Genomic DNA, 12,090 nt, shown 5'->3' on the forward strand with positions numbered 1-12,090 from the left:
TCCAGTGTTCTAATGGTACAATGTGTTTGCTAATTGGCTCAGAAGGCTAATTGATAATTTGAAAACCCTTTTGCAATCATGTTCACACATCTGAAGACAGTTTAGCTTGTTACAGAAGCTACATAACTGACCTTCCTTTGAGCAGATTGAGTTTCTAGAGCATCACATTTGTGGGGTCAATTAAACGCTAAAATGGCCAGAAAAAGAGAACTTTCATCTGAAACTCAACAGTCTATTGTTGTTCTTAGAAATGAAGGCTATTCCATGTGAGAAATTGCTAAGAAATTGAAGATTTCCTACAACGGTGTGTACTACTCCCTTCAGAGGACAGCACAAACAAGCTACTGTGGGTACTATTTAATGAAGATGCCAGTTGGGGAGCTGTGAGGCATCTGTTTCTCAAACTAAAGACTCTAATGTACTTATCTTCTTGCTCAGTTGTGCAACGCGGCCTCCCACTTCTTTTTCTACTCTGGTTAGAGCCTGTTTGTCTTCTATCATAATCACTTATAATTAGTGTTGCACCGATACCGATACCAGTATCGGACGGGGCCCCCGATACTGCCCTAAAATGGTGGTATCGGTATCGGCGAGTACCAACAAATAGGGCACCGATACCATTTTGAGAGCCATAAGTTTATTCAACTATTGTCACCCACTCCTGGTAGGCAATGAAAAGTTCTACTTGATTCACTTTGTTTTAGATTTTTTCCTGCTTCACAAAGGTAGGCAGCAGGTTGACAAAGCCATGATGGCAATTATTTTACATTATTATGGTATCGGTATCGGCCGATACTGCTGAATGAAAAAACTCAAAGGAATGAAAACTGAACTTGACAGGTCACTGAAATGCCTTTTCCCTTATCAATAACCTATTTGCAAGTTTTGCTTTTCAACTTTAAGGACGAGCAAACAAAAAAGCATCTTTAATATGTGGGCTTAAAGGGAACAAAAGTAAATACATTGATAAATCATGAATTAAATACATTCCAAGACCAACAGCGGCCAAGTAAATGTGCCTTTAAATAAATAAATGTACCATTTAAATGCACTATTAAAGAAAAAGTACAGTTAAATATTTCATTAAATTATCCTCACTTTTAAATGATATTAAATATTTTGATGCCATTTCTAAATTAAAATTTGTCGAATATACATAAATGCCATTTATTTATTTCAGAGTGCTTGAATAAATGGTGAGAAATATGTCCGAACCACAAAGTAGACTAATCAAACTTGGGGAGATTTCGCGAATTCTACAGAGACTCATATAGGCTGCTTTACACAAAGAAGAATAACTTCCTGGATTGATTGAAATCTAAGGTCAATCTTTTTGCACATAGGTTGAGAAAGGACTTCTCAACCTATTTGTTGCTATTTGTTTACCAGATGTTGGCTGAGAAATCCCAGCCTCTATATTACTAGTTTGGTGTGAAATCTCTCTAACAAGTTCATGAAAGAGCTAGCCAGAATTTTTCAGCGAGTCAGACTAATGCTGATCCTACCTTAAGTCTGGACTCTTCCTCCATTCTGGACCCTGATGAACTCTCTGTTCTCTCTTTTAACCCTTCATACTCTACAAGTGGTCAATAAAATGTCTGACATGGCACTGACAGACAACAAGCCCAATCCTCCCACAACTCACACACTTCCATTAGGCTCTGTTATGCTTTGTTATGCAGAACAAATATAAAAGATGTTATTCTTATGATGACCTAATGTTATACACAATGGGTAAAAAACAAAAAAAAACAATGCAATTTCCCTCTACGTATTTTGTGGCATTGCTTCTGGTTTGCATGTAGGTCCCCAGGCAGCCCACTTCCCTGTGACTCCCAGCAGAATCCCCTCCAACTTCCTGCCACTGGAGTGACGCCCTCCTTCTTCAGGGCGTGCATTTTTCATTCATTTTTTAATTCATTCATTTTAGTTGCAAAATGTTTATAGACTTTGGTTACAATCTTGGTTTAGTTACTGCTTTAAGTATTTCAGCTAAAGGCATGTTTAAGAGTATCTATACTCCAGTTAAAGATCAATCGATTACTAAATTAGTTGACAATTATTTCAGTTATCGATTAATCACGATTAATCCGACTAATTGTTTCATCCCTAAATGAGTCAGCGTTTCTGTTCAGAGAACCCGCTTGCTTTAAGCAACTCACCTGCATTGCTAGATTTTATTTTTCTAAAGCAGCTTGTTAAAATCTTTCATAGATTATCTACGGGGCTTTGGTTAGACACGTTCTTCTGGCCAGTCAAGCACAGTGACAATACGGCATTTTTTTTGGCACTGTAGAAAGGTGCCAGTCCTGATGAGAGATAAAATCGGCATCTCCATAAAAGCATATCAAGAGAAAGAAGCATGAAATGCTCTAAAATTTCCTTGTACAGATGCCATGATTTCTGACTTGATTAAAAACACAACTGAAACGTAGCAGGGGGCATGGCTGTGTAAACCATCTCAAACTGTGGAATCTTGACTTTTGACCTCAAAAACCTTGGTTTCTGTGTTCCTCTACTACGTTACCAGTTTTAAGGTATGTGCCAATATTACCAGTTTTAAGGTATGTGCCTATATCGTTTGGAAACTGCAGAACTTTTAGGTCATGCAGTTCGGTATATGTTTAAAAAGAAAAAATCTTCCCCTATAGGTGCTCGCTCTATAGGTTCAGGTTGTATAAAGAAAGAGGAAGACAGCATCCCACACTTTTCCACTGTCTTTAGCCCTTTCAGAGGGGGTGATAATATGTGTTCACTGCATCGGCTGCCCCATGAGACGCAAAGGCTGCTATATTGCTGAATTTGTGTTACAGGAAAAACAAATAAAGTCATTCAACTATTTAACTTAAGATCAATAATAGTTTGGGGGTAATCATTCAGCCGGCAATTTGTAAAAACAACCAGAACAGTGCTCACAGCTCAAACATTCAGTACTGTTCTGACCTAGAAAAGCAAAGAACTCTGAAGGTCTAATCAAAAAAGTTGAAGACAGTCTGAGCAAACAGAAAGATGTTGAAAAATCATTGAGGCTAAAGGAGTGTAGCTCCTTTCCTAAACATCCCACTCCAACAACACTGTTTAACCTTGCAGCTCTGTGACAGACTGAGCTGATATTTATATGTAGAGATAAAGTAAAACAATAATAAAAATGGAGGAAGATCAATTATTTTCTTTAAGACAGTAGCTAACTTTAGCATTAGTGAAGCAAATACTGTATCATTGAGGTAGGCATCTTATTGATTGTGCTCTTCGAACTTATCCACTTCACTTTGCATTTCATCAGTTTACAGTAAAAGGTCAAAGGATCAAACCCTTTTGTAGCTGTAGCCACACATTCTGCACAATCATTGTCATATAAACTTGTAATTTCGTTTGCTTCTTTGTGCCTGTAAAAATTTATTTAGGTGCCTAAAACATAAATATAGGAGCACAGTTAAAGGGAACACTGTTTTTTTTTTTACATTGGTCCCTTAACTTTACGTTATTACATCATGTTCTACTCATCCATATTAGTTTTGTGTCATTTGGAGCCGTTCTGAAGATATTCCGTTAGGTTATATCCAAGTAACGTCTTCCTATGGGCAACGAGTTGAAGGCACAAACTAAACTGTTCATAATTTATTCTTTATGGTACGCCAGCATTCATAACATAAAGGCGAATCAGTGGCCCCCAGACATCCGTGGTTATATATTTTACATTTATATCTTTTAAAAACAAAGTGGTGCGTGTATGACGTCATCCGTGTGCCGGACTGCAGTTGTGACAGGCAGCCCGGGTCACAGGGGGCTACGCTCTACCCCTTCTATTCATACCGCTAGCTAATCTGAATCGTTCAATTGCGTTTCAAGAGCGAGATCATCTGTGGTAGAAGCACTAGACATCTTCCAGGCATGTAAGTAAAACTAGCAGCAGTTCAGCGGACAGAATGAAGGAATGGTAGCTGCTGCGTGCAGATGACGTCATACACATTCTGCCAAATATAAGACGAACATTGTAGTTTGGTTTAAAGAAAGCATTTTAGTTTTATTATAATTTTGTTTGTTTTACAGTTTGAAAAAATAGGAGTCTAAAGTTTGAAGAAATAGATAATTACACCATACAGTATGCCAACTGTCCCAAGGATGTGCATGACAAGGAAGGGCTATATATACTGCATGCATCGCTTTGGTAGTTCACATTGTAATACTTCTTGAGCTCCTTAAGTTATTTACTATCACAGGTAGATGCTTCGACTGGATAGTAAGTGTTTTGGGGCGGGTATGAATCAAGGAGGGCCCGCCCTCGCACGCCGACCCACCGGGCACATGCGCGGTATCACAGATTACCAGTCCGAGCCTGGCTGCAACTAATGATTGTTTCACAAATCAATTAATCTATCCATTTTTTCTTTTTTATTAATAATTGGATAGCCAAAGGTTCCTTAAAGAAGCATATTGACAGACAAAACTAATTTATTATCTTAAATGCAAAATTTTTATATATTTCTTTACGATTTTTATATAATTACTGCACTAAGCGGGTTGCTCTGTCATCTTAAGGCATGTTTTGGAGTCTCGATTAATATATGTTGACAGTTATTTCAATAATCGATTAATCATGATTAAACCGAACAATTGTTTCAGCCCTACTGAAATAGTCTAGAGTTACAGGGATCAAGTAGTTCTAAGATCATGCCATAGTTCCACAATAAGGGTTGGGCATCGATGGAATTCAAAGAATTCTGGTTCCTCTCGATTTAGAATCCTCTAAACAGATTTAAACATATCCAGTTCCTGATGCTTCAGGTACTTATGCTGTATAAAACAATTTTATCATTTTATTTAACCGACTCAGAGCTGGCGGGAAGGAAACAGAGCAGCAGGAAGGTATCCCTACATGATCTATATCCTCAGCAGTGAGGATTTACTTTGTTGGACAGAGGAACAATCAGATGTCATCCTCAGTCATTTAATTTCATGACATGAAAGAGATCCCACATAAAATAGTGCATGAAGTTATGCTTAAAATAAAAACTTTGGCTGGTCGAGATTTGTGTACTTCATTCTATCTAGAATGCGTAGGAAAGAAAGGGATCCATTTTCCCAGTTGTGCTATGAATACAGAGGGACACATTTCCCCAGGGATTAGTGTTGTAAGGATGGCGGCTGGTCATTTCTTTCATAAACTCTTAAGTCACGTTTTTGAAAGCTTCTGCATAAATGGATGTTGCACACACACTCCTGTGGATTCTGACATGTCCATTTGATGGACTGGGCACTGGAACTAAAAATAAAACATTTAACAATTCCAGGAGGATTTAAAGGTTAGGAGCAGTTCTGGCTGGTGCCCAACAACATTAATCATTTAATTTATTTCCCTCTCTTTCCCTTTTTAATTCAGACATTTTAGAAATAGAGCTGTAATCATAATCCTATGAGATTTATTACAGTAAAACTTTACCAGCCTATGCCTAAACTCTACCCCTCCGGTGTCTTGATACATTTCTTGCCCAAAAAATACAATATTTACTTCCATTAGAAAAGTGCATCCAACTCTTGGAGAAAAGCTTAATTCTTTTTTTCAAATTTGGTCCAGCAGAGAGCCTTCTGACCTCTTCCCTAGTTCAAGGGAAGAGGTTGTATATTTTGGATACATCTGTTCTGGCTGCTGTCAGTACAGATGACACAACTTTACCAAACAACTCTTGAGTGGACTCCGATTCACATTACTGCCATGGCTGCAGATATCACGGTTTGTGCTTACATTACACCTTTTCCTTATGCTCCACTATGCATTAATATACTCCAGATAAGACTCTGAACAACCGGCTTCTAGAATTAATACCTTTTGTGGGTCAAACTAATTGCTGGCCAAAAAAGGTCATCTCTTTTTTTAACAGTCTTCTGCAAAAATTTTATAATGCAACAAACTGAATTTTAGCTCTTTCATGAACAATAATTTGCAAATAATAAATACATAATCACATGGTAATTTAAAGCCAAATATGAATTAGAAATTTGTAACATTAAATATAGACATAGAATATTTTATTAATTTGCAACTCTAGATACATTCATTTACATCCCTTTTCAAAGAGGTTAAGAAAGATTGAATTAAGATGCTATAACGCCATCTTATGGTACTAAAAAATATTACACTGACTAAGCCGAGCAGCTGTAGTTCTCTCTCATGTAATTCATCTGGGAGATGATGCTGATGAGAGCCAGCTAAAAATGTGGTGCAAGTACCTAGATAAGCCATTTTGCTTTGTGTTGGGAAATTTGAATATTTATGTTTTTGTGTAACATATTTTGTGTTTCAAACATGAACCTGTTTAGACTGTTGCCTATTTAGATAGAGGGTTGGACTGTTATTTTTCTAAGAAGTATATTTACCAAAGTAACATATTTTCCTAGATCCCAGATCAGAAAAAAATATTTAAAAAATAATAATTCTTGGTTCTTTAGACAAACCTGCTTCTCTGGAACATTATTGTTGTCCGTCAGGCTTCCACTGCTGGACGACAGGTCACTGTTTAAAGATGGAGGGTCCTGGAGAGGAGATGGGAGTCAGAGAAAAGGAAACAAAACATAAGCAAAGATTACCTAACTACTCAAAAAAGTACCTTTGGCTGAAAAGATCTGAATGGGTTGACTTTTTGAATCATGCTCGTCATCATCCCTGGATTCTGGGGAAAATAATTAAAAAAAGGAGGCATCAGAAACTCTGCAGCAGACACAGAGATAACCTTGAAAAGACAGAGGAGTTTGGTGCTTACCTGTTTCTCTTGAAGGTCTCCATCAGGCTCTTGTATGTTTGAAGAATCAACTGGAGCTTCATGTTTTGGCTGCTCCAACAAAAAGATAGAAGGTAATTATAATAATATAAAAGATTAGGCTGTTTCCTAGAAATGCCTTAAAAAAGAAAAATAACCAATTACAGTAATGATTTCTGATCTTAGCTCTTACACCTGTCAAGGTATTCATGCACATAAACTAAGTCCACACCTTAAGAGTTAAAACTACTTTTTAATTGCATTTCAGTGAGTTGAGGTGGAAGTTGAGAGTTCCCTCTAACTCTTTTGTTTAGCTAGTAGATAACTTTTATTTAAAAATCTCAGACACCATTTATTCAATTACCCCAATTAAAGTTTAAGTCGTTTCTGGGAACAAAAAAGAAAAAAAGAAAAAGTCTATGCCGAAGTGCTCCTGGAATAAAAGGGGTGTTAAAACGCTGGATGCAGATCATAAGAGTTTGGACTTCATGTTCATTACATCTGTAAAGATAGAACAAACAACTCAAATAAGCAAAATATTCTTTCTTCTGAGACTGAGACATTGAGGTAGTACCTCAATGTTTTACCCACAGCTTTTCTTAAGAAAGCTATGTCTGTAATACATTTGATGTAACTCAAAATATAAACAGGTCCATTTCCTATCATGGCCTTAAAACAGCAATTATCAAACTGCTGTTACAAAAGTAGAACTTGGATAAGCTAAAACTGCAGAACTACAGGCCTATTTCAACACTTCCCCTGTTTTAAATCAGTTTGAAGGTTTGAGAAGTTAAGCGCCATCGCTAATGATGGAGCACCCACAATGGTAAGTGAACAAAAAGGGATGACTCCATTAGTCACAAAGGAATAATCCTCTTGAGTCTAGATCCAAATGTCTTAATATTATGTCTTTGCATCGTACATCAAGAGAGTCTGTGAAGATGCCTTGAATTCATGGTGGAGATTACGATGCACCTGTCAGAGCTAAACACCAAGCTGCAAGGTCCCAACAGCTCATCACATCTTTCAAGTGTGAAATAATTTGAAGATAAGGCTTTGGTAAACACAACTGGAAAGGGGAAACACTGTGCACTTTCCCACTCTGCAAAAACAACAGCCTGATGTCACAACAGAATGGCCTGGAGAGTGTGCAGAACTCATTAAGGCATTTGATGAGAGGTTTTGTGATGTGAAAAATGTACAAAAAGAACTGTTTATGTTTGCTATACCACCCAATGTGCAACCAGCTGATGTCTCCAATTGAGCTGCAAGCAAAACCTCCAATTGAGCTGCAAAGCAACAGGGAGATCAAAGCTAAATACAACAACCTCCCTCTACATGACTTTTGCAAGCTGTATGATGGTGATGAGGACACATGCCCTGAAATATGCAGCTCTGTTTGGGACAACATACTGCTGAAAACTGCTTTTTTTAAAACTGACTTTTGCCAAGACCATTCTCCACTGAAGGATGACTGACCCAAACTTGGAAAACCAGCTTTGAGTTGTATCATCATCACTACCTGCTGACATCAGACGCCTCACCAAAGATTAACAGTTCAGGCCATCGCTTTAGGTAAGTCTGACATGCATAGAAACTATGCTCCCCCATCCTTTCAGTCATTCCTCTGTTATATGAATGCTAGAATGTATGACACTAAAATTGTAAGGCCCTTGAAGTACTTTATAAAAATTGAATTAGCCCTCGAGGTGAAAAAGGTTCCCCATCCCTGCTTTAAATTAGGATTAAGAACATATTTGTTCAGAGTCGTCTATTATTATGCCATCTAAATATTAGTGTTCAAGTTTTTAGAGCAACTTTTTAAAATCATTTTATCTTTCTTTAGTAATAATAATAATAATAATAATTATTATTATTATTATTATTATTATTATTATTAACATTTATTTTATTATGATAATATGAATAATAATTATCTTTTATTCTCTTAATTTATGCTGACTTTGAGTCACAAGCTTATTAAAGTGTTTTTATTTTCTTTTAAGTAAATGAAACTGGGATGCTGACACTATGTCTTGAGGAGCATTTCTACTAATGTTGAGTTTTGACTAACCTCTTGAGTCGTCGAAAAAAGAAAAAGGAAAACTGAATAAATAAAAAAATAAAATAACTGATGAAAGTAAAAAATGTAAGATTGGGAATGGTATTAACAATTACCTTTCAAGGATGTACGGTAAACAGAAAACTCGAGTTAGTACCTGTGCAGAAGATCTGAAGGGGTTGACTTTCTGCATGACTCCTTTGAACGAACCAGGGTTCTGCAACACAAGCACCAGTTAGTCAAAGACAAACTAATCACATGTATTACCATCTTCAAGGAAGTCATTTGTCAAGAAAGAATCATCTGTTTGGAGAACTTTTATTAGCTCGAAACGACTGACAGATTTCAACCTAATGTGGCACAATGTGTCAGTCAGCTGCTTAGATCTTGTAGAAATTCAGGTCTACCCATCTTTACATTGACTTACCACTACCCCTTTCTGCATAAGAAAAGCTTTTTCAAACCTACTGTAATACAACAACTGTCTCTGCCCTGCCCAGTGGGTTTCTTAGTCTTCCTGATTCCATTCTCTTCATTAATAATCAACGACAAAACTCAGATCTTTACAGAACTGCTAGATTCAAAATGAAGTGACCCCTGTAAGTACTTTATTTGCTTTCATTGAAATTAAAGGAGACTGAAAGTTAATGTACACACCACTTTTCCTAGATCCTTACTTAACATGAATCCTGTTGAACCCCAATAAAGTACATCATTGTTTGTAATTCAGGTGGAGTGAATGCTTCGGTAAATTATGTGATATTTATGAATGCATATAGCAATAAAAGGGTAAAAAAATCCATATTGTGCAGCTATGTATAACAGGAATGTAACAAAATGCTGTAGAGGATTCTTTTACATGAAAAGGCTAACATGTGGAGGCTGAGAGAAAACTCAACTCATTTAAACCAGCTGCTTAAGCAGCACCTTAAAGGAAATAATCCTGTGGACAGTCACTGCATCATCATTAATATAAAAAAAGTTTTAATACGAGACTTCACTTACTTTTACTGTGCTAACAAAAACAACCTAGGTGTTCTGAGTGGAGAAAAGTCAATATGAACATAGATGGTGTTTCAGTTTCAGTTTGTTTTTTGCCTTCAACTGTAATGGAAAAAAATAGCTTAGATAGATAATGCTTGGGATTTTGAAGCAATTTTATCCAAGGTCACATAATATTCTAAAGAATTCATCATTCATTTTTTTCTGTCACAACTTAATCAACTTAATCCTTTACTCTCATGTTACACCAATCATGCCTAATTGGCTCTCTGTCATAAAGCATCAAACATGTCATGCTGAACTGGGTCCATCAGAGGCCTTCAAAGTAGCTCAAGAACATTTGGTAGAGAGCTTCATGGACTGGACATCCATTAACAAGCAGCTAAATCACTAGTGAGTGGTGCAAAGTGTTGAATGCAGGGGTAAAAAGCACCTCTGTCAGATAATCTAATGTCTAAAACTCAGTGAATTCAGTCATGATCAAAACCTAATGCTCCAGCCTTTGCCATAAAACATATTCCTTCCCATCCTTCCATGGCTGTAACATCTCTTTCCACTTGTGGCATTTAGAATATTAAGGCATGTCACACCTTAGCAAATATTGCATCCAGGCAGTTTTTAACTTATTGCAATTAGATATATTGTGTACCTCCAGAGCATTGCATCAAGCCTAACATTTGACCAAGAGAGGTTTAGGGTGTGGAATTCTACTACCGGTACTTGCTTCTCACGTACTGAGTAATTGCTGCTTAATAACATCTGATGTAATGTTAAACAAGACATAATCAGAGATTTGTATACAAATTTTGGCATTCTAAAATAGAAAATAGAAAAAAATGATTAAAAATAAAGAAATGCTTGTCCAAAATATGTTTCCAACATAGAAAGAAATCTTTACAGCAGGTACTGCACACAAGTGGTGAAAGGATGAAGAACTTTCATTGACCTTAAATAAGCAACAGGCATGGCATGAAGTTTGTAGCAGCTTCTAAATGCAGAGAAAACCGCTTCAGAATATTGCAAAATTTAGAAATATCCTGTCTAGGGGTGATGCTGAGGAACTAGTCCATGCATTTGTTACTTCAAGGCTGGGCTATTGTAATTCTTTACTATCAGGAAGTCCACAAACTGTAGTTAAAAGCCTTTAGTTGATGGAAAATGCTGCAGCCAGAGTTCTTATGAAAAATCAAAGACAGATGATATTAAGTCCAGTTAAATCCGGAGTAAATAAAAAAAAAAAACCCTTCTCCCATATAAAGCATTAAATGGCCAAGCTCTGTCTTATATCTGCAGGTTTACGAGTGGTTCCTAGAATTTCTAAAAGTAGAATGGGAGGCAGATGTTTTAGTTATCAGGCTCTGCTCCTCTGGAACCAACCACAGTTTTAGAACATAAGGCAGACACCCTGTCTACTTTTAAGGCAACGCTTAAAACTTTCCTTTTTGATAAAGTTACAGTGGCTGAGGTTATCCTGAGCCGCCTCTATAGTTATGTTGCTATAGGCTTAGACTGCTCTAGGACATAGGGACCCCTTGTCATCATTCTCTCTCTGTTCTCCCATTCAGCAGTATTTGTTAGCTCAACCTCTAACATTCTGCTCTCTCTGCTTTTTCTCATCTAAGTAGCTTTATCTGAACTGTTCCTGTTTATTTTTTTAAATCAGGACCTGTCATTTAAATCCCACATCAAAGATTTCTAGAATATCCTTCTTTCAGCTCAAGAATATTGAAAGAAAAAGAGATATTCTGTCAATGGGTGATGATGAGAAACTGGCCTATGCATTTGTTAGTTCAAGGCTGGAATGCTGTATTTCTTTACAATCAGGAAGTCCTAAAAAAAATGCTTAAAAGCCTTCAGCTGATCCAAAACGCTAAAGCCCGAGTTCTCCTATGGCTTCTCTTCATTGCTTCCTGTTAAATCCTAAATAGAATTGAAACTCCTCCTTCCCAGACACATAGCCCCTGTTTTATCGATCTGATCATTCCTTATGTTTAAATTTCTACAATAAACTAAAAATTTCAGTAGGGGTCTGCCTGGACTTTTTTTTTTTTATCTAAACATCTATAAGTTCTCAGTTATTTTTTGGATGGACACAAACTTACTACATATGTAACCAAGATGTTTTTATTGCAATTCTTTTTTTTTTTTTTTTTTTACTTCCTTTGTTACAGAAAAAATAATGAGTTTTGTATGTAAACTTCTGCTTTAGGTCGAACTTTCTACTTTTGACACTTACACTCACTTCATCCTCCAGGACTTTTATGATGGTTG

The 12,090-nt window shown here is 36.7% G+C and overlaps 1 protein-coding gene across 1 annotated transcript in view; it reads right to left on the reverse strand.

The window, feature by feature from the left end:
- LOC119793222 overlaps positions 1-12,090 on the reverse strand; it is a 30,968-nt gene that overhangs the window by 8,574 nt on the left and 10,304 nt on the right. Inside the window, exons 9-12 of the mRNA XM_038300285.1 lie at positions 8,975-9,034; positions 6,759-6,827; positions 6,606-6,668; positions 6,454-6,531 (exon numbers count right to left, since the gene is read on the reverse strand). Coding sequence (XP_038156213.1) covers positions 6,454-6,531; positions 6,606-6,668; positions 6,759-6,827; positions 8,975-9,034 — 270 coding nt within the window. The remainder of the gene's footprint in view (positions 1-6,453; positions 6,532-6,605; positions 6,669-6,758; positions 6,828-8,974; positions 9,035-12,090) is intronic.

This window comes from Cyprinodon tularosa, unplaced genomic scaffold (genome assembly GCF_016077235.1).
Source record: "Cyprinodon tularosa strain WSP-4 unplaced genomic scaffold, ASM1607723v1 ctg445, whole genome shotgun sequence".
Classification (NCBI taxonomy): Eukaryota; Metazoa; Chordata; class Actinopteri; order Cyprinodontiformes; family Cyprinodontidae; genus Cyprinodon; species Cyprinodon tularosa.